Source organism: Chroicocephalus ridibundus, chromosome 6 (genome assembly GCF_963924245.1).
Source record: "Chroicocephalus ridibundus chromosome 6, bChrRid1.1, whole genome shotgun sequence".
Classification (NCBI taxonomy): Eukaryota; Metazoa; Chordata; class Aves; order Charadriiformes; family Laridae; genus Chroicocephalus; species Chroicocephalus ridibundus.
Genome location: NC_086289.1, coordinates 14,069,459 through 14,095,372, shown reverse-complemented (window position 1 = coordinate 14,095,372; position 25,914 = coordinate 14,069,459). Strand labels below are relative to the sequence as shown.

The window sequence follows — 25,914 nt, the reverse complement described above, 5'->3', positions numbered from 1 at the left end:
TGATTGCTGCGAGTGAGAACCCGGCCCGGCTATGCCACGAGATCAGAAACATATGCAGCATCAGTGTGTCTCTGGGGAACAGCAAACCGTTTCAGGCTATAGATGAGAGAAGAAAAGAGAGGAGCATCAGGGGGAGACAGTCCCTTCATCACGTGCTGGCATTGAGATGGACCCAAAGGACTTCAGAAAGGGACACAAACACCCTTGCTGGCTACTCTGAAGCACCCCAAGGAGCTACGTGTGGCTCATGGGGCTGAGAAAGCCAAGAGAAGCTGCGTCCTTGTGCTGGAAACCAGCAACGTGCAAGAAGGACAGAAGCAAAAGACAGCAGTTAATGAGACTGAAGAGGATTATCCCTTCTCCCCAAGGACTCACGGGTAAATACAGGTTTTCCTGCAAGCATACTGATGCTCTTGACTCTCAGGGTAATAGCTTTCCTTCCATTGTATTAAAATAGCTAACCACTTTGAAACAGAAGACAAATTTCCAAACACACACACACAAACGCACACCAGGAACACATTGACACTTCAGAAAACAGGAGCCAGGGTCAGATGACACTTGGGCTCTTCTGAAAATTTCCTGCTGGAGCCTTTCACACTGTAAAACTACCCTGAAATAATTCAAGTGCTCCAGGCGGAAAAGCCAGCTGCTTCCCTAGGTCAGCCTGAGGCTGCTCTTGAGATTCTTCACTTGCTCACCCAGAATAATTACCTTCTTGGGACGGAGGCTTTCACTGCCTTCCCCAAGAACGAGAAAGAGCCCAGTCTGTGATCCCCATATGCCAATGGGAGGTTCCTACACCCTACCTCTGTTTGCATTAGGCTGTGTTTTATAAGCCTGAGAGCATTGCTCTGAAGGAGGACAAAATGGGAGTGAGAGACTGTAAATCGCCTGGGAAGAGCAGTACTTTGCTCTCCCTGACGCTCTCAGCCCTACACCACACTCCTTCAGTGTGGTACCAACATCAAGAGAAACTGTGCCTTGGGCAGCTTAATCTAAACCAGACTCTTGTGGGAAACAGCCGGGCACTGCCAGGAGGAGGGACCGGGCTCCCACCACCTCCCTTCCTTCACGCTGTACTGCAAAAGCTGCAGGTCACTCTGTGCCGCCCCACCAACTGCCTCAGCCATCGGATGCCCAAATTCATATTCTCTCCTTGCACCCGCCACCTTCCTGTCCTCTGAGGATGCAGCGGTGAACCATCCTCTCTTAGTTACACTATTGCACACAGCAGCAGCCAAGAAACAGTTTTTCCTTTGCAAAGAAATCACTCCACCATAATGTAGTAATTTTACTCCCTGGTAATTAAAAAGCTTAGAGTTCCAACTCACACTTCCAAGCATTTGCTCAGAAGGGAGGAAAACTAACAAAAACATTCATAGCCATCACCAGAACCACCCCTGTGAAAGGCCTAATTCCCTATATTGCTTTAATTAAAAGCGGATGAAGAGCAGTCTCCCAGCCTAGAAACCTTGAAGAGAAAAAAAGTCAATCTATAGGCTTACAAAAATAAAACAGGAGGAGGGAAACAAACACAAAAATCCTGCCAGTTTTAGGGCTTACCAGAGGATTATAATATCTGGACTCTCTTTTCAAGGGGAGGTGAACTGGGGAATGGATGGTATGGAGAGGACACAAGCACCTCTCGGAGCGAGCATCGTGTGCAGGGAGCTGGCGATGGGAGAAGGAGAGCAGAAAGCTGCAGAGAGAGGCAACACCCGTGCCCCCACAGTTTTGTCTTCACGGCTGCCTGGAGAAATGCTCCTATCTGCTGACACCACAGAACAAAGGGTCTGGTTTATTTGCAAAAAAAGAAAAAAAGGGAGAAAATCCTAACAGATGATGAGTACAGCTGACCTCTAGCGAAACAGAGAACAAGTTGGTGAGGAATAATCTAATCCGTAAGAGCAAAGTATTTATCTTCACGGTTACAGCAAGAGACCACCCTGCTCCAGAGGACATCTGCAAACACATGTGAGCACGGAGGCTTTAAGCACGGCAATACAGGCACCAGTTGGGAATAGGTAATTAAGGAAGGACCTTAATGCTGCAGCATTTGAGTGCTACGCAATGTTTTGTGGATTTATTCTTTTAACACCACAGGGAGGTATGGTAATTCTAGTTTGTCTCTCTTTTTCCCCAATAAAAGAAGCACAGAGAGTCTGGGGGTAGACTTGGACACTCTATATCCCTCCTGAGTCCCCACATCTTCTGCTTCCTATTTGTAAAGCATCTCTGGCAGGGGGGGAAATAGGCACAAGTCTTGGGCAGAATTAATGACTAAACATAGGCTTAGCTGATGATTCCCAAGATCGCACCCTGTAGTTGGGGGACAGAGAGAGAAACTGAAACCGAGCCCCCACCAGCCCCCCTCACCTGCTCCCACGTGCCCAGGGTAAGCCCAAGCATGGTGGTGGGTGCAAGACATCATCTCCGGGGCTTCACAGGAGCAGCATCGATACGTGCCCAGCATGCGTGTGTGGAATGAACCAAACTCGATTGTTTTTCCACTTGGGCCAGAGAAAATTAAAACCTTGTGAAAGTCACTTTTTCTTAGAAAGAAAGCAAATGTACTTTGCTTAGCTTTATTACATCTTAGCCTTCTTATCAGTTTGATTTCACTCTTAAGTCATTTTAAACCCTAGTGTCATATAATCTGGCAGCTACTGTGATGGGCTTTATACAGGAAAACACAGGGAAGGGGCTTTCAAAAGCACTCACACCCACTGTGACTGCTCCTGCTGAAGTCAACAATACCACCGGGAGCAGAGGTCAAGGCTGAGTAGGCTTCGCGCCACAGAAACTTATGGGTGGGATTTTCTACCTCTTCAAAACCGATTACTAATAACAAAGTATATTAAAAATAAAGAGCTAAATTGTGACCCTGAAAATATTTACATATGTGCCTCGCTCACAGCTTGTAAGTAATTATGGAGGGCCTGATTTCTCTCACTTTCTCTAATGTAAGCCAGGAATAAGGGGCCAGATGCGTGTGGAAAACCTTGGCTCATGGAGAGGGTCAGCTACAGCGATTTTGGTGGAGTTACTCATGCTCGGCAGAGCTTACGAGCACAGGCATGCACACAGCAAGACTCCTTAGAAACACCAGGATCTTTCTAAACCCACAGCCACACTGACATGTAAACACACCAAACGTGAAACGGGATTTTTCTGTCTGTGATGGTGCTGGATATTTACAGAAACAGCATTAAAATCCACTCACTTCCGATCGACCATAGTAAAACTTGGATCAGAAAATGAGGGCTAGTTAAGAAAAACTGGGAGGAAAAAAAAAACTGTTTTATTATTTGTGCAGATCTGACACTGCGACATGAATTAACCTAACTTCAAAGGATGAAACATCATCATTACAAAGCATTGCATCGAGTATAACCATTTCCAGGCTATTATGCAAACCCAACTGAAATAATATTATGGGTACAGGATTATTCTAGTTCTCTATTAATCCCAAGAGGAAGAGGGATGTGACTTATTTTCTCATCCTGACAAATCATCTCAAGACGCTGCTGAATCAGACACGCTTGCAGCTTAAGAGGAAATAAGTAAAAATGTTCAGCTTTTATTACTAAATTTGAGGATTTATTAACAAGAATGTAAAACTAAACCTCATTTAAATCCCCTCATCGTTCACGATATAAATCCTTAGATTGTGTAGTTACTCTGGAATGGAGAAAGAAAAGAGCTACAGAAGGTCACCTCCCTAGCTATTTGTTTCCAGGCAGTTTTACTCCCAGGTTCCTGCACAATGCAGCACTCTTCACTGCAAACATTTCGGGGGAAATGCTTTACTTGCATAAAGGCTGCAACTGTTCCCACTGCACTGAAGCCATAAAACTATTGCAATTGAACCAAAACTTGGTAACAGCTTAATGGCATAAAGCAATATTTGGACTAAACTGAACCACTCATACCCCTCTAAAGTTCTTTTCCAAGTTAAAAGGCTTTAATTTATAGTCTTTACTGATACCCAAGAGACTTTGGCATATTTTAACTAACCTGCCTTCCTTGTCTTCTTAACCTTGGTCTCTCTCCAAGAAAAAAGATGTCATCTGACCACGGATGGGGTTTGATTTCTAGCAGCAGAATTAACCCACGACACAAATCCCTTGTGTTTATTCACTGAGTGATGGTGCATGCCCTGGGGAGTGAACTTTCCTTGATGAAAGGGGTGGAGGGGAACAGGCTGGAGGTACCTCTGTTACCACATCAGCCACTTTGAATCCCACCTATTCCAACTCTTCTGGTTTCATAGACACCAGGAGAGCAGAATGTGCTGAGACCCACCAGTGGATCAATGTCAGTGTTACCGGGACTCACTGAATCTCCTTGCACACGGGTCACCCCGTGTTGACACAACCATCGCAGACTGCTGTACTGCAGAAACATGGCTTAGACGGTGCAATCCTGGCTATAAACACAGACTAATTGGACCTCAGGCAAAGCACGTCACAGCCTTCCCTCCACCCTCTGAGTACACACGGGAAGGACTTCGGAGCTGCCCCAGCGGACAGATACTGTGTCAAATGTACACAGCGTCTGAATGGCTATGCACCAGCCACCCCAGCCCAGGAGGGCTAACGGAAAGACAACTGAGCAGCATTTATAGACCAGAGAGCGTCAATTCACCCTCGCATTGACAGGGCTGGAAAAAATAACATTTTTGTCTAGGGTGAGGGAAAGAAATTGAAAACTGGGATTATATCAGGTTGAACAATGCCATGATTGAAAAAAAATCTTTTCCCTATCTCGGAGGGTCTTTTTTTGACCTGTGTCCGAGGGTCTTTTTCAATCAGGTCTAGCAAGTGCCTCCTCTGCATACAACGTGGCTCACATCTGCTCCCAACCTAGCTGGCGATGGGCCTGTGACGTGGTGGTGGCATCACATGAGATGCTGCAGTATCCAGATCCCGGACACCGCATCTGCCTGCAGCAGCACTACCCTGAAAGCTTCAAGCCTTCGTTTCCCCAACCCCCTTCCCAAGGATGCTCTCTGGGAAGCAGCAGGGATATACCTCACTAGCAGGGGTACCTCACTACCTTGGCTTTTTTAGAGCAAGACCAAGGAGTGGGAAGAGAGGCCCAGACAGGTGGTCCAGCAGCACATCCCTGCCTATGGGATGCAGCAGCACAGTATCACACTCCAGCACAGCAGCTTTTGCTGGGCAGAGAGCATGCTCCTTCCAGCTGTGGGCAGCCCGCTGGTGGCTCTCCTGTCCCCTGTCACCACATACCAGAGCCAGCAGCAAGCAACCTCTTCTTCTCCCAGCCCCTGGGAGAAGGGGGTGGCTAGGACATCGTGCAAAAGTAAATATTTATGTAGCCAGGGCCTTCCTTCCCCTGCCCTGTATTTTCTCCCCCTTCTTAAAATGTCACAGATCAGCTGTTTTCATAATTGTGCAGGAAATGAGTTCCCTGCTGGATGGCAGCTTAACACCCGCATGTGCTGGGTCTACTGTGGCTACACCGTTCATCTCTGCTGCTGGCTCCTGTGTCCACCCAGGATCTTCAGAGGATGGATTTGGCCAGAGAGAGGATGGGACTGTCAGGGATGCGGGCACAGAGCTGCATGACTATGGTAGCCCTTCTCGTAGCTGCAGCTTAGAGGAACCCCTGTCCCCTGTTCCACGGATCAGACCAGGATCCCGGGAGACCCGACACTCTGTTTATGCCACTTCAGAGCAAACATCCAAACCAGACTAACACAGCTTCCTGCCTGCACGCAGCGGCGAGGCCACTCAGGAAATTCAGGCATATTTCAAGCTTGGACTTTTTCTTTGTTCTTCGGACAAAGCCTCGTTCACTGGAGATGTTGCTAAAAGGATTATTATCTATAGGAGACTTCTCTTCCCCAGAGGAAATCTGCTAAACACACAATTCTGCATTTGCTCTGTTTTGTAGGAGCCAAGATTAAGATAGGAATATTTTCCCTTCTGCTCTCCGCATCTAACGATTTAAATAGACCAGCAGTGACGACACTGCCTAGTGGGAATAGGCACAAATGCCTTTACCCTGGACTCTGGTCTGATGGTTTTATTGCTTGCCTGAGAGGGTACCAACCTATCCTGTGTTTGGTGTCAAGAGTTGGAAAAAGAGTTGGAAGAATTCGGTGAGAATCACACCTAACAGTGCATTCAGTGAAAAAGAGAAGTCTGTCCACCAGCCCGAACACCTCCAGTAAAACCCCATCAAAGGCGAAATCAGATTGCAAATGTTTTGCTTATTCCGGGTCAGCCCTGTGCTGTTCAGAGCCCTGAATGTGAGAAGGAACCTGAAAGTCTGAACTTGACGATACTTAGGATGTAAAAGCAGAAGGAATGTAATTTTCTGCTCTTTATTTAGAGGTGGCAAAACCCTGATAGAAAATGACACAGTGAAAGTGCTTAAGTTCAGACCCAAGGAAATTTGAGAGCAAACATTAATTACCTCCATCCTGAATACAAGCCTGGGGCCTGTATTAGCACCTCTCTGAATCGGAGAAGCTCAAGAGGACTGAATTTCCCACTTCTGGGACTTAACTTTCTTTTCCTCCTCTACCTACCCTTGGTTTCCTCTTTCTAATTCCCATGTTATTTCCCTCTCTCCACCTCAGCTTTCCCATTAAACAGGACTACAACTCTAAAAAATATCACAGGGGGGCAGACGCTGCCATGGGTTATTTCATTATAGTGGAAATAGATTCAGTTTGGCAAATCCCTGCCACAGTATGCCCTCACTCTGCTCCTGAGTATAAAGATCCCCTTATGAGTAAGGACAAACGTGCTCACGAGAGCCTGAAAATAGCTGCATTGTGGAGTAGGGTGGTCTGCAAACACACCACACTTAAGAACATAAGCACCCAAAAAGCTTAATCGATAGAGAAAATAAGGTAGGAGAAATCACTTGCGATCAAGCAGCAAATTCCCAGGTTCATTGTTTCCAATCTACAGGAAAAAAAATAATCACAACCTATTTTAAGCGTGTGAGTATATAAATAAATCAGCTGCCCCAGCCAAAAGGCAAAGTGAGCTGAAAACAGACTCAAACAGGGGTCTAGACTATCACTTAGCTGTGAATCTCAGCTGGGCTCTCTCAAACAGGGGTCTAGACTATCACTTAGCTGTGAATCTCAGCTGGGCTCTGCTCTAATGCTAGGGAGCTTAAATCTGAATACAACAGAAGACAAGATCAGGCAGAGACGCAACAACCAGAGGGAATATCTAGAGCCCATGGGGCTGCAAAGCCATCTGAGTGCCTGGCAAGCTTGATTCCCATGTTAAAAAGCACTTTCATTATATGGGCTATTTGTTGATGGATTGTGGGAAAAAGAAGATTTCAACCCAGAGATGAAGACAAGCAAACCCTTATATAAAGCCACCCTCTCCCCAGCCTGTGGGTTGAATGCAGAATGCTCTCAGACTTGCTACATACCACCCACTTTAGATTACAGACTTGCAGAGTTATTTTTAAAAAATAATTATAGTAGTAGAGGGCACACTCATCTGGTATGGCTGCCTGAGGAAACGACAAGCCCAACGCAGTTCAAACTGCTTTTCAAGTCTATAATCGTGTTTATTTATTGCCTTTAAAAACAAGAATCAAAATCTAACTAATTTCTGAGTAAAAATGTCTGTATACCTCCCCAAGGAGTCCAAGCTGCTATACTGCACTGAAAACCTGCCCTGGCCTTTTCAGTCTAGCATCCAATGCTGAAAAAAAACCAGATAAACCCCATTAGCTCTGGCTTCAAGCAAACCCAAACCAAATGCCCCTTTCCATTCTTTGTTTTCCCTTGCAACTGTTGGCTTGATCATTACAAAACTCTCATCAGGAGACTCAAATGGTCTAATGAGAGGTGCATCATGTTCTGCATATGCTGATTTCTGCCCAGAGGTGGTTTCTGGTTGAGCAAAATACCAGCTCTTAACCTGTGTGAGAGGAGCAGGTACAAGCCCCAGAAAAATATTCTGTAGGTTTTTCCTATTCCAGTCCCTCGTTTCAGCTGCCAAATGGTGGATTTTCGTTTTGTGCGCCGAGAAAGGACTGAAAGAGAGGGAAGAGGACCAGGTACTTGGGCAGATGCCAGTATCTTTTTTTTTCCCCCACGTTTTCTTCCTTTTGTAATGAAATCAGGCCTTTGTCTCAGGCCCTATTAACGCCCAAAGTCCTCCAGAAGGCCTGATGATGCCTGTGAAACAGGCTCAGCATGCAAAGCCAAAAGCCCCCTGCAGTCCATTACGTGGCGTCGTCACAGCCCCTTCCTTGGTGGCAGCTCTGAAAGCCGGTGGTCGCTGGTGGCTGCCTTTTCCACAGCTTCTTCAACAGGAAGCAGCCTAAGGGCATCCTATGACCTCACACTTGACGACTTCGTCTTTCGAACAGAAAAGACTTAAACCCTAAAAATACCTCCACGGAACCCGAAGAAAATAATACGCCTGCCTGCCTGCCCCCCTCGAGATCATCAATCCTGCTGCTGCCCGGCCGAGGAACAGCCGCTTCCTCCCGGCAGCCCTTGCTTTCCCTTCAAGCTCGGAGCCGACAGGAAATCCATTCTCTTGTGAGAGACAGGAGATGGATTTTCCGCAATACCTCCCCTAGCAAGGCAGAAAATAGAAAGAAACAATAGAAACTGCTTTCTCAAACAATAGGAGCTCCTGAAGAGCAGCTCACCAGAAGCTCGGCATCACCCAAGTCCTAAATAAGCTGGAGTGGAAACAAGTCAAGGACCTGTTAGCTGTCTTGCTAACACACTGCTCTGGCTCAAATATAAGTTCATTTCAAACCTGGAGTCACTCTCCCCTTTCAAAGAACAGGCAGGAAAACTGAAAATATGTATATTAAAAGGAAATTATATTGCATTATGGAGCAGTCCCCAAAAAGCTCTCCATAGCTGTTCAAGCCCCCAGCATCCTGTGCTGCAGTGCCATGGGTCACCTCCCCACCCCTTGGCAGCTCCTCTGAGGTGGGGACAGGGGACTGTGATGCTGATTTACTGCAGGTGGGTGGAAGGCGCTGGGGGGCAGAGCACCCCTTTCTCCATCCGAGACAGTTTGCTGCCCCATATTCAAGAAAGCACAGCAGAGTATCTCAGTTATTTGTGTTACACAGGTAAGGCTCAGCAAACCAGCTGTCTGAGACTCTTCTCTCTCTGCGTCTGTGCGCCTATCGTGCCTGCAAGACTACCCCTGCATAGTAAAGGAATGCCATTAGGATAATTTAATTCATAAATGCATTTAACCTTTTTTGACTGGTTCTGAACTGCTGCAACACTACTCATTTCCGTGTAGGTCAGGAATTGAAAATGACTCCAAAGAAAAGTTAAAATCACTTACGAACACCTTGTTGCCCTGGCTCAGAGCACTGTAGGAGAGGAGAATCAAAAATGGAAAACAAGTCTGAAATGAAATATATTTTTGCACATAAAATCCAGCTAAATATTAGGACAGGGAATGCATTTCCTTTTAAATTCCAAGCTAGCAACCACCTCTCCAAAGGAGAAAATAGCCTACAGTAAGAATATCAACAAGATTTCTAAGGGTCCTCCTCGGCCAGCATGCTCCTTGCGGTCCCCATGCCCTCTGTCTCCCGAGGTGGGCAGAATAAATGGTGAAAACACCTGGCATGCAGTGACCACCGCTGAAATGCTGCATCTTTGACAAAATTGCACATGGCTGCATGCTAATTTTGCTGATCCTGGTCTCGATTTACACAGGTGGAACATGAGCCGCTGGATCCGAAGGTCAGCGTGGTGCTGGTTGTTAGGATGAGCCAGTCATCTCTGCTTCAGCACAAGAATAACCGCCCAAGATCTCTGAACAAAACGCTGTTTCTCCTCCAGCCCAGAGCAAAACAAAAGGAGCAAAGCTGGAATATGCACAACCGAGAGGAAAAAGAGCTGCTCTCATCACCATGGACCAAATCCTGCTGTCACAAACGTGTTCGAGCCTTTCTCCTCAGCTTTCTCTTCCCCAAAGACAGCACTGGAAAGGGCAGGGGAAAAAAAAAAACTCAACACACTAAACCGAAACCGAAAAGCAGACATATCCACCTGGGATGCAGTTCATCGGCAGGAGATCTCCTTCCCCACTGCAGCCCGTGAGCAGCAGAAATGGAGGCGAGGAAGGTCCCGGCCGGCGTTTGGCGAGAGGTTATTCCCCGTCCTCCTGCATTGTGCAAAATGGGGAGGCTCCCGCCGTGCTCCCTGCCTGCCGGCAGCCCTCGCCAGCCCCAGGTATCTGGGCGGTGCTGGGATGGCCTCCCGCGCCCTCCTGACTCACACATGGGCCTGGGCTCGGCTGGGGCTCGCACCCCCGGCTCCCGCTTTGCCGGGGGAACAGCCTCCAGCAAACCTCGGGCCAGGGGAGGAGGAGAGGCTGGGGCTTCTCTGGGGAACCGGGAGCCTTGCCCAGAGATTAATTAGGCAGGCGAAGCCCTCCCAGCTCAGAGCAGCTCACCCCGCTCCCCACTCGCCGTCGCTGGCACGAGCCACGCGCCGCAGCTTGGGAGGAAAAAATGGGGCCAAACCTGTGCTACCTGCACGGATCTTCCTGCTGCCCTGTATTTGCTACCTGTCCTTAAAATGCCTTGGCTGGCATACTGTGTGTTCCCACTGCCTTGGGGTCCAGGAAGTAGAAAGTCCCAGAGACCATTTTGAGATGGTGCCGGGGCGTTTCTCTTCTCAAGGGGAAAGCAGGTCATCAGGGCATGGCAGGGCCAGACAACGGCTGGTGACATCTCATCCACCACATCGGCTTCCCTCCCGCTGCCCCAGGACACAGCCACCAAGGTCCACTGGCAGCATGCACCCTGAAAAGATTGGTTACCTCTTTCCTCAGCCTAATCAAGGGAGGAAGAAAATCCAAGTGGGAAAGAAAGGAAGAGAGAAGGTGTCTCTCTGGCAGAGGCTCCCAAGCACTGGAGGCAGGGACTGAAGCCAGGCCTGGGTGCTGCTTCTGCAGCTGCCTGACTGAGCTGGTAGGGCAGCCTGCACCAACCCTCCCGATTCCCTGGGATAGCACCCAGCTTCCCAAGGGCAGGGACAACCAGGCACATAAAGCAGTCTCCTGGAGCAGGATGTCTCCCTCTCCAGGCAGCACGGAAGCTGCAGAGCAGGCACTCCGCAAGGATCTTCCCCTTCCAACACAGCCTATGCCAAAATCTCCAATTTTTTCAGCAGGGCTCAAAACTGGTTTGAAGTCCAGGCAGAGACCAAGCTGGAACGTGGGCAGAAAGTGCAAGGGGTTGCCATCATCAAATGCCCAGCCCTCCGTGCCATGGGAAGCCCTAGCCTCTCTCCGTGGCAGGGATCTGCAGCCCAGTAGCCAGCGTGGTGGGATGATTTCATGCTGTGCAGTGTGTTTTTCCCAAGGCCATGCTTTGGAAGACACAGTGGAGCAAGACGAGCTGACATCCCTCCAACTTCAGCTTTGTCTCCAGATGGCTCTTCCACTTAGCGCCAAGAGAAACGAAAAACAATGCAAGCCCTGGAGTCTTGGGTCAACCGCTGCAAAACTGTTAATCCCAGGGTTGCGTCGCCCCATCTCTCATTTGTATTTGCCACTGTGTTCTCCAGAAGCACAACAGACCATTCTTCTCCTTCCAGCTGAAGTTCCTTTATTAATTACCTCAAGATCCCTGAAATAAGGGAGCCCAGATCCATAACCTCTTCTCTCTGCTGGTGCAGATATGAAAGTAGCAAAGCTTTGAGTCCACACTCCAAAGATTGCTCTTCAGATATGGAGTGGTTTAAGTGATGGAGAAATCAGTGCACTGCAAATGGACTCAACCAAGAGTCCCACTAGTACAGCCAAGCACTGTTTTTCATCTATGTTTTCTTACAGTGACAAACCGTATTTGGTCTAGAAAGGGGGTTTAGCAGCAAATTTTATTCTCACTCTTCCACAATCTCCCTCCATCTTCTCAAACAAAAATTTCTTACCACCAACTAAAAAAAAATGCTCTCTGTCCACCCCACAAGCAGGTTTTCTTATGTGGTTTGCTTTTTGCCTCACCTCCCCTGATGCAAACTTTTCCAACAGTAACAAGGGAAAACAGAGAAATGGAAGGAAAAACTCAAGGGAAAAAGAAAAATGGGGAAAGGGAAGGAAAAATATAAGTTTTGCCCTCTTGGTATGGTAAAAAAAAAAAGCCAAACCTCACAGAAAAATTGAAGGCAGGAGAATGACTCTCAAAAAGTTAAACAAAAGTACAAACTAATCCACAGGACATCTTTTACAGGACTAGCTGACGCTGCTTATTATTTCCTTGCTCCTCTTCATGGCACTAAAAGCAACATAGTCCTTACTCGTGTAAGAGGGAAGTGGGGGAAAAATACATACAAAGAAAGAAATTGATAAAAATAAGGTTAAGTTGTCCAGGGGAAAGAAAAACTGCACTTTCCTGCTGTTGAACCCAGTATGGTTTCTCACTGGAGGGCAAGGCTCTGAACTCTGTTACGCTTTCCTTGGTTTTTACAGGTAAAAGGCTTCCAGCACAGTCAAATACCAAAGCTTGATTGCCCCAACAGGGAGGCACCTTGCCCAGTAATTTGCAACCATATAATCACCCTGAACCAGCAGCAGTGAGTGCAAAGGGGGCTATTATCTGTGCGTAAAGCAAAAAGCCGAGACATACCATGACTCTGCCCAAGCAACAGGACCTGGACTGTCCAGCCTCTTGCTCCAGATGCATAGGCAACTGATGCTCCTGATCCTACTGAGGTGACAGCGGAGCACACATTAGCCCTTTCCCTGTGGGAAGGAGATGGGGGAGCTTGCTTTCACCCAGTGAGATGCTCTTCATGCCCTGTCTGTTATCCAGATGATCATGAATAGACCAGGAGGGTGTCCCAGAGACCATTCATCTCTTGGTTTAGACATCTTCCCTTCTCCCTCTCCAGGCCAGAGATGGATCCAGAGTCCTGGATACCCCAAACCCTGCTGTGACTAAACAGTCAGGGTGTAGGAAGGGAAAGATTACGCCCCTCCTTTGGGACCCGCAATAGGCCACCACCAGGGCTGGGTGGCCCTTTGGCCCAACTTGCTGTGGCCATCCCTTAGTTCTTTCCTTCCAGCCCTTCGCTGCAGCAGGAGATTTGGGTACCACCACCACCACCTACTTCTGCCTACGGAGCAGTGGCTGCAGTGGCTGCTGCTGCAACTCCACCATGCCACGGGTGACCTGCCCACCAGTCCCATATGCATCCTCTGCCATGGCAAAGTGACCTGCAAAGGTGGTTCCTCAATTCCCAGGCTCAGATCATGCCTTTATTTCAGGAGAGCACCATGGCATTGCTAACAAGCAGGAATCACGGGCTGGCATGCATTGACTTTCTAAACCAGACCTGATGGGGGGAAGTCGCCCAAGCCTGCAAGCAGCATGGGCAAACCCTGGGCACTCAGAACCTAGCACGCAGAATCACTCCAGCTTGGCTGAATCAGGCCCATAATAAGCAAGCAAGATCATAACATCTTCATAAAAGTAGGATTTAAGTACAAACATCTGCCCTGCTGTTTTTTAATTAAGACAGTTTATAGCTAGGTATTCATTTCAGTAATCCACGGCTCCGCTGCAGAAATGCCATGCGTATTCTAATTAAGGCAGCTAGTTTATTTAACAGAGTTTGACATTGTTTGACATTTAGCTGAGTCACCTTGTTCCTGGGTAAAGCAACAAGGGCTTTTCAGCAGTTCAACAAGAAAGAGGCAGAGATTTGATATCAAAAGTAGAACGTCTATCACAGAAATTTTAAATTAAATACAGCTGAGGTCTATTCTATTCTGGCAGCTTCTCTCTTTGGGACACTAAGTCAACCCAAATGTTTTCCAGATATAACTCTTCCCTTTAAGGACACGCAGCAGTACCATCTCCCTCATGTTCTTGGAGGGTGGGAAGGGTAGGGAGTGTTGTAATGGGCATATGGGATATATCTCATCCTCCGCAAATATCACCCACCCATATATTGGGACATCCATCCCTAAGAACTGCACATAGGCTGAGCATCAGTCACCTGCATTCAGCCAACATTCTTCTAGGACAAAGTAAAAGAAATGGGCCATTGACGGTCAATACAGGAGGAACAACTGCTACCTGCAGACAGAGATCCTACAGCACTTCACCCAAAGCCATTTGCACTCCTGGACAGTGCATTTCAAGGATCTCAAATGCTTTCCAGCAAGAAAGGCAGGCCAGCAGTATCCCTCCTCATCATACAGAGGTTTCACAAAGTGACTTGTCTACAAGTCTGTTGTTGGCACAGCTGGAAAGAAAGCCCATGCTTAGACTCCTCTCCTCATCCCAGGTTGGAAATGGAGGGCAACACCACCTCCCCCTGGCTGCAGAGGGTGTGGATGCAGCACAGAGCACTGCAGAAAGCAAATCCCCATCCTGGGGCTGTCAGGCTGCCATGCTGCTCTGCTACAGTTCCAATGCTTGTGTCACGTATTTGCACTGCTGGTTTCCAAGTCCCAGCTTCCCCGCTGGCCCTGGAGCTGTGCTCACCACACATGTGGAGCAGCTGCTCTGCCTGCCAACAGTGTTGGGGACCGCAGCATGCTCCTGGAGAGGACTAAGCCCTCCCATCTCAGGTTCTCTTTACAGACCTTTGGGGAAGAGCTAGGATCTCCTTTTTATAGTTAAAGACAGAACAGACCTTTTAACAGGCTGAAAATACTCCATTTATTCTGGCAGGCAGTGCAGTGAGCCAAACTTTAAACCAAGAGCCAGAATCGTGCAGTCAGACAATAGGAAGCTGGCCTGAGCACGCATTTCCAAGAGCAACGCTGCGGTCTGGCTCATGTTCCCCGTGCCATCCCTGCAGTCACTGCTGGAAGAAGCTTGTGTGGAAGTGTGTGCCGTTACCCTGAGGAGAGGATATTCATCATGTCCAGGCCCTCTCTGAAAGCTGTCAGAGGGACAGTGGTTCAGGCCAGACTTATCTTTTTGGCCAGCGTTGCAGAAATCCCTGTTTGCTTTAACCTTCTTTCATTTTCTTTATATCCCAGTGGCAACTCTAATTATTCATTCCTTATTGTACAGTAACACTGTCTGCAGAGCTACGGCATCCAGAAACAAGGAAGACGGTGTCTCTGGTCTCCAGTGGCCTAAACAGTTGGCGGCCCAAGCTCAGGCTGTCTGGCTGCACCCCACAGGCACAGCCCCCCAGAAGCCATTGAATCCCTTTGTATGGCAGGGCACGAGCCAATCTGAACCTGAACAGCTGATGCAAGATCTCCTGGGAGCCCTAAACACCATGCCAGTTATTTTAGGAGGTGGCGGAGGTCTGGTATCACAAGGCTTCATGTACGAGCTCCCAGGGAAAAGGCATTTGTAAGAGTGGCCACAAAAAGTACTAGAGACGGTGGCTGGGGAACTGCAGTCCCCAACTGCTCTCACCCATCTTATTTAGGGTTTTCCCCACAGCATTACCTGGTAGAAAAGGTATGATTCTTTGCTTGGGGTCTTTCTGGCCTCCTTCAATAGGGAACTTGTCCAGAAGCTGCATCTGCAAAGGAAAAAGAACAAACGTCTTAGGGGGAAAACGGACTGGCTGCACAGGGACCAGGGGACCTCTTGGTCTGTGTGTGGTTTAAAAGAGGATTAGCAAAGCAAAGCAACTGCAGGAATTACTCTGCTTCCTTGCGGGGGAGTCTGTACAGAAAAAGGTACGACACAGTTCACTCCAAGAAAAGGAGGGCAAGTTTCTGGCAGCACAGAGGAGCTGGGACAGGGCCCAGGCAGACATCTGAGTCTGGCCTTGCTGACGTTCTAAAATTAGGCGCTCATTCTTCATTACAAAACACACGCCTTGTCTCTAATCCACAGCCTGCCCGCTTTGTGGAGACACAGTTTTTACCTGTCCCTGCAACAGACCACCCGCCTGGCTAAAAACGCTGTTCAAACAACAGGATTAAAGCATACTTAATAAAACAGCCACTCTGCCTTCTTTGCTGGCAAGGCACTGCCCACTGCCCCATGCAGTAAGAGCACTCCTGCTTTCCCAGGGAGAGAGAGATGGGTTTTGGGGGAATATCTTCCACTGCAGTCCCTACATGGAGGACTGCAGGAAAGGGCAGCAGGGAGGGAGGCAGAGAGCAGAGCATCCCAGAGGACACCACCACCATGAATCGCCAGAAGGAACAGCTCACAGTGGGCGTGCTATCAGCCCACGGCAACCACTCTTCAGAACATGGTTATGGACCACCTGAGCCAGAGTTTCACCCACATCAGCTGAGATCTTGCCCCACCAGCTCCTAAACCCTGCCCACCACAACCACCCGTTTCTAACACAGCCCTGAGGGCCAACCAGGCTCGGGATCCTGTCGTACCGCAGAGTCGCAACCAGCCTTCAACCTGAGGAGCTCAAAGGGGTACTGATGGCTATGGCCAGCTTGCACAGTGGAGCAGACCGCGGACCACCAGTGACTTTCTATGGTAGCAAGCCTAAGAAAGCAGTACGCTGACCTGATGAGCCCTACAGTTTCTCTCTGGGTGATGAACCTGGATGGACCAGTACTACTGAGGCTGAACACCAGCTGAAAATGCCACGAAGAACCTCAGCCAGAAAGGAATGAAGCACCTGCTCCAGTGGCACCTTCATGGACCTGCCCAAGAGGGACCATCCACAGCCCTGAAAACTGCCAGAGCCTCTCGCCCCTCCCATTCATCCTCTGCACCCTTTCGCTGTCATTCAGCCCATGGTGCTACCAAGATAAATACCCAAATCTTCTTATTCTATTTAATTCCCTCCCATGTTTCAAATGTCCAATGCAATGCTCTATGTCCCTGATAATCCTACATGGAAGCCCTAGCTCCCTTGGGCTGCGGGAACACCAAAGCTCCTGCTAGCCCAGTGATTCATTTCCAACAGACCAGGAGAGATGTCTTTCAACTCACAGGCCCTGCTGCTTCTGAGGAAGGTAAGGAACCTGTTACTTGACCTTGCAGGATCCCTGTCTCCTCACCTGAGCTGCATCTACGGCTCAATACAAATACCTAAAGTGGCAGCAAAAGCTGCAGGGGGAGGAGCTTGTCAATCAGCATTTAATCTCAGCAATGCTACATGTCCAGCAGTGAGGGTGTGTGAGTTAACAGCAGTTTTGCTACCTGAACAGATTTCCTTTAAAAAATATTTTTTTGCTAACATGGGGAAAAAACAGACAGATTATTAATTTTTTTTTACTGTTTTTGTTTCAAGCACACAGCATCCTTCTCCTCTTCCACCGCACACAACATCTCCAGCATTTTCACCATATGGTACAGCAAACCAAAGATCAAGAGGAAACTCGGGAGTAGAAGGAACATCTGTGCAGGAGAAAAAGTTAAAAGATCCCACATGTTTCCCCATCAGGGAGTCAGCTTGGTAAATAAATAGACCATAGCTTTGCAGATTGTTAGCTAACTCACTTTTCTGCCTACAGAGACGTGTTTTTTATTGAAAATGGGAAATTTTGTTTTCTTGTAGGTAGAGCTCTGGGTGTCTGAGGTCAGGCATGGGCAGGCGGGACTTTTGTTCAAAGAAAAAAAAGAAAGAGGGGGAGGGAATCCCCACTGACTGACTTGAAGTTTCCCTGTTGCTACACTTTTAGCCAGGAAGGCGATTCTCACTTTACTACACGGTGACTGATTCAAGCTGGAACCATTACAGTCAAATTCCCATGGTTATTCTTGGAGTTAGATTAGCTTGGCTAATACAAGCCTTTTTAACCACATCAAGAGAGTCACAACGTGTATAACTTAGCACTATTTATCTAAAGGGTGGATATCAGCAAAATAGATACAATAAACTGCAGCTGGAAGAGTTTTGCTAAACTTTATCCTAGACTACACTTTCTGCCCTGGCTCTTGCCTCTGCTGGGAGGGTCTGGATGGCAGGGAGCTGGGGAGGCAGAGGCACTCAGGAGGCCACCAATGCAATTCATGGGGACACAGCTTGTCCCAAGGCAAAGTCCTCAGGAAACATGGAAGATTTCTCATTTTCTTCCATACACGAGACAGTATCCTAATGGGCAACAGGCATGCATTTGTGTGAAACAGAAGACAAGGAGTGAAGTTGCTGCTCCTCTAAAAGCCCATACAAGGTTGTGCACCCATGGAGGAGTGTGACAGTCCCTCTCCCAGCCCCTGACCCCAGACGACACTTGCTGCTGGCTTGTGGATCAGCCCCTGGACCAATGAGTTGGGCCTTGCATTTGTGCTGCCCCAGCAAGAGATGGCACAGTGCTGGGCAGCTGTGCAGGAGGTTCAGGAGAAAACTACTGTCTGAATGTCAGGCATGGCATGGGAAACCCAACAGACCTAAAAAGGATTTGAGCAAAGACGTAACTGCAGCCCCGAAACTTTGCCCCTGCCTCTATGCCTGGCTGTTCTCATGAACACCTAAAAAAGCATTCCCAGCATAACTATGTCTGTCCAGGTAAGTATTAGTGGCACGGAGAACGTGCAACACAGACTGGAAGGTAACGACTGCCTTTCAGCTCTGCAGTGCAGGAAACCCTTCAGGATGTTAAAGACAAACAAAGACCAGCAGAAACACAGAGCCTTCCTCAGCCCTTCCCTGCACCCAGTTCTGCCACTCAAAGCCAGTGCAAGTTAGATCTAAAATTCTAGAAAAGCAGGATTCTGCATCGTCCCATCCACGAAGAAGGATGAGAAGCAGAAGATGAGGAAGAGATGGATGCAGGGGAAAAAAACAGCAACGGACCTGAATGAAACATCCCAAGTCTCCCGGAGGTGATGGGGTATCCTGGGCCAACACCTAACAGCCCCACTCAGACCAGTTCTGTGAGAGGAGACACTAACCATGGAGATAAACAGAGCAGCTGGGAACGGAGGGATCTAAGGGCTGAACCACAGAAACTGGTAGTCACCACTTTCCCCACGTGGATGATTAACAGCCAAAGACCAATAAACAGATTTTCAGTTCACTTAACTAGATGTCTGCAGAGCATCTGAAAGTCAAAAACTCTTTAGCCCATGACAAATGTTTTTCGATGAAAGGAAATTATTATTGTTATTATTGCAAATATGCATATGATTGATGAAAAAAATCCTTCACTTAACATCACAGATTATTCTGCTCAGACATGGGCGTTCTCCACAAGTTGTTGCTCACATCTTTGATATATGACATTTAACTTCAGGACACAATTTGCTGAATGAGAAAGTCCTCCCATCACCTAGAGTAAAACTGTCCCAGCATGAAGGGAAAGAAGGGAAGCCTGGATGCGAAGTCCCAAAGGATGGAGTTAGAGCGGTAGCTGGCTTTGGGCAGGCAAGAAAACACAAGCGGGCAATGCATTTTGTCAAACCTGGGGGAGCTCATACTCATACCTGGTTACAGGTGTTAGTATGTGAATCCCACCGCGGGGGAGCCTCCAGTTGTATGATGAGCATGATCAGCAGAAAGAAATCCATTACCATGTCACTGTACCACAGGGCGGGGGATCCGTTTGGAAACAGGGAGGGTATATGGAAACCGGGAAGTGAGCTTCCACCCATTTGGGCAGTATGTCTGGACTCAGGCTGAACAAACACATCCCACTCCTGCTTCTGGCACAACAGATGCACGTCCACAAATAACTCACCACTAAAGTCACCTCCCCAGCCTTTGTCTCTCCAAACTGTTTTGCATATGCCAACAGCTTTCCTACATAAGCCCTGCACGGAGTCCTGCCTTCTGCTCCGAGCAGCTTCCTTCTTGCTTCTGCGCAAAACTCATTTAGAAGATCTGCTATAAGCCTTGTGGTCCAGATTATGACTTTCTTACAGTGGTCAGCAAATAATCATGCAATTAATCCCATTAAAAATCAAGGGAATTACTTCTGTGAGTGGCTGCTCATTAAAATGGGAGCAGGCTCAGAGTGCTGGCCCACTCCACTCCTTATTACTTGCACTGTGAGATCACTTGACTTGCAAGAATGGCGTAGGAAGATTTCAGCGGTATCAACTCTCACAATAACTGCCCTTTTTGTTGAAGTCCCAGCTCTTGGAGCTAAACAACTGTTTGAGAATTAGCACTCACTGTAAAAACCAACCAAACAAAAATGACTCTAGCTTTTATGATGCAAGGCATGAATTTGCAAACATGACCCAAATTCATCCTTCGAAGTCTAGAAACTGACAGGCAAATAACATAGAGTCACCACACTTTTGATACAAATGTAGGGAGCTCTGGAAGCTGCCTCAGGCATGTAAATGGCAAACAAGAGGTGCAGCCAGTGTCCTCACTTACAGCTAAGCTGTTACTTCCTTCTCATCTCTGCTTCAGGCCACCTTTACCCAAGAAAGCAAGTATACCATGAAGAAAGAGATACTCCTGCACACAAGGACTGTTCGGGCTCAGCAATTGCCAGCTGATGGCATTTGCGGTCACTCCGCATCAGTTCTGCTGTGAAAATAAGATTCGGCCCCTGTCTGCCTTGCGACAGTACCACCTGATTAAAAATCTTAACAAAGAAAAACAAGCACCCTTTGAGATGCTACAAGTAGCATCTCTGAGGACGAGAAGCTAAGCATCTTTCTGATAATTATTTACTTACTACATTTTATTTATCTTGGTTAGAGTTTCATAAAACAACATTTCTTTCTGCTTTAGATATAAGGACTTCAAGCATCTGATGCTAAGGGGCTTCAAGCATCTCTTCTGCAAGAAAGGCTTTTACTCTGCTGTAAGCCAACCAATGCGGGGAACATGAACATATAAACTGTTCAATGGGCTGATCCTGTGGCATTTGCCAGTGGGAACATAGTTCCTGATTTTGCCTTGAGGTTTTGGAAGTTTGTGACCAAATCTAACTCCCTGAAATTAATCCACTTAGCCATTTACCTGACCTCCACCTATGCCTTACAGCACAGGCTCTAGCTGGAGTTTCCTGCTGGGCTGTTAATTCCTCCCCTTCCTTCCTTGCAGCAGTTTCAACTCTCCCCCAGTCAGAACAGTGAAGTTCTCCACACCTCTGAAAATGAGCAAATTAGGACACCCACATAACCTCTTATCAGCGTGCATATCTTGCTGTTCCTTTTGAAGTGGATGTAGGTTTGCCATGTGCACAGATAAAAATCAAAGCCCCACAGGAGGTCAGCACTGCAATCATGGGAGATTTATTTTAACACACAAAGACCCTGAGGATGACTTTCATCCAAACCCTGTACTTTGGCAAGTGAAACAACATCCACCACTGCAGACGGATGCAGGACCCTGATCTTTTGCAGAGAGAGATGGGGCCTTGCTCCCTTTCTGGAGTGTCTAATTTACTTTTGTCCCAGAGAAATAGCGGATGAAAATCAAACCATGACCAAGAGATTGAGAGCAGCAGATTTTTGGCAAGGTGCCCCCAGAAACCCCAGCAAGTTTGCCTCCTTACTTTCGATCACTCAAATTGTCCAAAGGCTACAACTCTTCCTATACTAAATGCCAAGACACATATTAGCTTCCCGTTTTCCAAGTGCTCATTAGAAAATGCATTTTCTTATCAAAAATGAGGCAAGCCTCATAATAATAACTTTACTTTAGCCACTGCTGGACTTGAAAGGTAAAGCACATGAGGACGCTTAGGCACCAGGCACATGGTGATCGCAGCTCTTGGTGATCCCTTCTCATGAGGCTGATCTAATCTCAGAGTCCTAAGGAGGAAAGAGGGGCTACAGACAACTGAGAGATGGGGCAGAGGAGAGGAGGCGTCTGTACGCGTATAGGGTTTTGTGCACACTTTTAAGAGAAGGCTGCCAAAGAAACTGGAAGAAAAGCGAAGATGCTACCAGGGATCTGAAACTGGTGATGATGGAACTCATACCCTCAACAGGAGGGGTTCGGCACATCTGCAAATCAGAAAAGGTTGAAAGTCCCTGATGTAGGTTACAAAAGCTTAGATGAGAAGGGGAGGTAAGATACGAGAATAGAAGAAGGGTTATTAATTAAAACCCTGAGGAGCAGCAGCAATTTCCTTTCATTTTGAAGTTGAAAGCCATCTGTGCTGCTCGCTGACATGACTGATGGTTACAGCATCATCAGCTATATTCTGAGTTATAAACAGTGTGATCTGCAAGAAAGGGAAAGGCCAGAATCGGGTTGAATTCAGGTCGTCTGCCAGAGTTTTCCCATGGATAAACCTCTCTGGCCCTGTCTCCACTTCTGCACCTGCAAAATGCACGACAGACCTCAGGAAGGTGGCATGAGATTTAATCAAGAGCCATCAAACGCTCTGAGCCTTATGCTGCAGAGCAGGAGTCAGGGACTGAATCCATCTACAGGAACTGTACTCACCTAAAATCAGCAAGACAGAAGCAAACGGAAAAAGTATTATCAGTGGTTTTCGGGTATGCTTATCCTCCTATTCGTGGGCTTGTCCATCTGTAGCATATTGCAAATCCCAGTTAACTAGAGCATGCCAGGGGGTCTCCAACTTAAGAAAATGGCTAGCCACCATTTCCATCAAATGGATCTCATGCTATTAGGTAACGTATCAGCATTTAAATGGCAGCAGGTGAGAACAAGCAAGAGAGTAGAGAACATGAGAGCCTGTCTCTACAGATTCACCTGTTATACGCCTGTTCGGAAAAGATCGCTTCCTCAATGGTTTCATAAGTGAAAGGACCTGATTTACCCCAGCCCAGAACTGTACCTGCTGAGATCAATGACAGAAATCCATGCACGATGGGGAACAACACCACTGCCCTAGGGGCAGATCCCTCTGCAGGATACAGCTGTTGCAGGATTTCCCCTGGATGTGGGTCACATTGAGCTTCTTTTTATTCCTCCTCTACTTCACCCTCTCACAGGAACAACAAATCAGTTTGCTCTCACAGACACAAGACAACAGGAGGTCTGCCTAACTCACACCCCTTCAAAATTAGTGAAAACAGAGCTGTTCCTGAATATAATATCAATTAGAAAGAGTTTGCAAAAGACTTGGAGATCTTTGGGTGAGGGCATGAAACAGACTAAGCCCAGCACAGCCCATCTGTTAGCTGCTCACACATATAACTGACATGTTACGCAGCAGAAGGAGGTGAAACTCCATCTCTTCCTAAAGCAGTAACCGGTTCCACAGTGCAGCAGGAATAATTATATCAGGCAGCCAGTGACACTGACTCTCTCCTGGTGTTACATGATGCCACAGCATGCAAGAGAAGTGCATTAATTCAATCCCTGAGAAGCAGCAGCAACTGGCTTTCCTTTTATTTGAAAGGAAAAAAGAAATTAAAGCAAAAACTGTCCGGGTAACAGGCTGACATGCCTGACAATTACAGCATTATAGGATATGTTCTGAATTAAATATAGTGCAATCCATGAGAAAGTCAAACAAAAGCAGGAAAACGCATATAAAATAAAGAGAACAGACATTTACAGCATGGTGTAATCCCCAAAGGGAAATGCCTCTCACAGGTCTGAAAATTTCCACCAGAAATCTTGGAAATCTTACAAACCTCTCAGTATCCAACTAAAACAGCCAGGGCAGGAGAAGGGGGGAGTAGGGACTAGGGGTCTTTCCCCAACATGATCCATCAAAAGAGGGAATGCCGGTTCCCAGCCGAGACATTTGCCATTTTTCATACAGAAATGCAGCTTTCTCTAAAGGCTCCACAGAACGAGCCCAGCGTTTGTGGCTAACACAGACTGGCAAAACATTCTGAGGTGCTGGTTTGGGATAACAGAGGCATTTGGTGCATCTCTGAAGAGCTTCTCAGAAAGCCCACACTGTCCTTTCACAGAGCAGCTATTGATGTCCCCTGCCAGAAGCATTTTCTTTCCCCAGTACTAAATTAGACTGGCCTCATCCGACTTAACCACACTGGAAGACGCTTGGACAAAGGCTACTTCATACTTTTCCGTTTCTCCACGGTAATTATACGTCCCTTGTTACTCCAGTATCTACAGTGGATTTGTCCCGACAGCATCCCTGGAAAGTAAGGTCATACCGTAATGCCTGTTTCAGAGGGGCACGGAGAGAGGAATGCCGCAGTTAAGTGGCACAGGAGGGTCGTGCAGAGATGTCAGAGCCACGCTGATGCCATGCCCATCAGGTCAATTAGCCAAGCTTCTGAGGAAGGCTTATAATGTTGGGAGGGGGTGCAAACATTTTGCCTTTTTTCCAGAGCTAGTACACCCGGAGCTAGCACATCCAGAGCCCAGCAAGATGCTCAGATTTTTCAACCGGGGCATGTCCCCCAGATCACAGCAAAATTCTGGGCTGGGGAGAAGAGCTGACCTCAGCTGTAGAGCATCCTTCCTCACCTCCTGCAATTTTTCATCCTTACAAAAATCACAGGCCTTGAAGGGTCCCTTCAGACTGCACGTAAGCAGCAAGAGCCCAACGTGCTCTGGTGACAGACACTGCAGCAATGGTGACAACTGCCCTTGGACATGAAGGGATGCAGGACCAAGCTTTCCCATAACACTGGCCTCCAGACAGCAGCAGAACTACATGTGACAGCACTGTCAGAGCAAAGGTCCCTTTTTTAAATACCATGACAACTCTAAGAGCTTCACTGAAAGGGAACAAAGCACCAAGGTCACTTCTATTCATCACTGCTTCCTACATCCCTTAGGAATTTTAAAAAAATATTTACCTTCCATCCTTCTTTACATTTCAAGCCTTTCAAGCCAACCATTGAAATACAGTGTAGCCCCACTGAGCTTTTTGGGTTTACTGGTGCGTCAGCCTTACTGAGCCACCCCAAAAAGGCTCACAATGCAAAAAATGCAAGTGCCTAAATCCTGCCCAGGAGAGACTGTGCAGGCCGGAGCAGCTCTGCCCAGCGAAAAGCCTGGACGGGTCGGTGGGAAGCTGCAGGGCTGCAAACCCTCCGGTCCTTGGGAAACCCCCAACTGTAGTGGCAAACACTGCATTGCAGCTGCAAGCAAGGTGCTGGAGGGTGCATCCTAAAAGTAGCACAGAGCCGTCAGCAGAGTGCTGCTATTAATTACATAGCTGCTGTTATCAAACATTAGCTGTTGCCATCTGTTATCAAACATTGCTGTTACCAAATACTAAGGTCAGCTTGATTCGCAGGTTGGTTTGGTTTTGCCCTGGTCCGTTGTGTCCAGTGCTATCAGATTATCCAGGGAACAAAACTCCTGACCTGCTCCACAACACCACAGATTTAGGATGGCATCTTGCAGGAGGGGCTGGTTCTTCATTTAAGTGTCCCCTCGTACACCAGCCTGACTCCTCCTGGGTCCAGCTGGTCCCCCAAAGCAATAGGGGTGTCAAGGGCTGGAGAATCACATCTGTCATGCAATGCCCTCTTCTACCCTTACTTATTGCTCTCATAAAGATGTAACTACTGATTTCCTATGTGTTTTAGGCAGGGACTACCCAGCCAGCCAACTCCCATCTCTGCAAATGGATTTTGTTTGAACTAGTGCAAAGCCTGCTGCAGGAACGCTCTGAAACCTGATTTATACATCAGTCATCGATCTTGCCCCCACAGAATCCATCCTTAGAGAGACTTCTGCTGCTCACACAGTGGTGACCACAGTTTTAACTAAACCTGCTTAAAAACACACCCTTAGTTAAATTGGTAGAGTTTCGTGAGCCTGCAAGACTACTCCCCTGCTTACACTACTGTGAGAGAGATGAGACTTTAGCTCCAAATGTATGAAACTTAATCCCTCTGTTTTCATAATCTACATCTTCTCTACAGCCTGTTAGGTCTGCTTGATATATTGTCCCCTGGAAACCACGAGTAACTTCAATATTGAAAACAGAAACAATAGCTCCGCACACAATGGCACATTTTACTTCAGAAAATCCATCTGAAATGGTATCTACTCATCTCCGTAGGACGCTGCTTGTAGCTCTGGGGAGACAGGGGAGAGCGACCGCCCAGCTCAGTACAATGAAGAAACCGTGCCAAGCAAAACACAACCACAGGTTTTAACTCCACGCTGGGAGGAGACTCCTTTGTCTTCTC

The 25,914-nt window shown here is 47.5% G+C and overlaps 1 protein-coding gene across 5 annotated transcripts in view; it reads right to left on the bottom strand.

Moving 5' to 3' along the window:
• SH3PXD2A (SH3 and PX domains 2A) overlaps nucleotides 1-25,914 on the bottom strand; it is a 275,496-nt gene that overhangs the window by 179,939 nt on the left and 69,643 nt on the right. For all 5 annotated transcript variants that reach the window (XR_010071697.1, XR_010071696.1, XM_063339359.1 and 2 more), the window contains exon 3: nucleotides 15,427-15,502. Coding sequence is in view for 3 of the 5 variants with exons in the window: in XM_063339359.1 (XP_063195429.1) it covers nucleotides 15,427-15,502 (76 nt within the window). In the remaining 2 variants the exon portion in view is untranslated. The remainder of the gene's footprint in view (nucleotides 1-15,426; nucleotides 15,503-25,914) is intronic.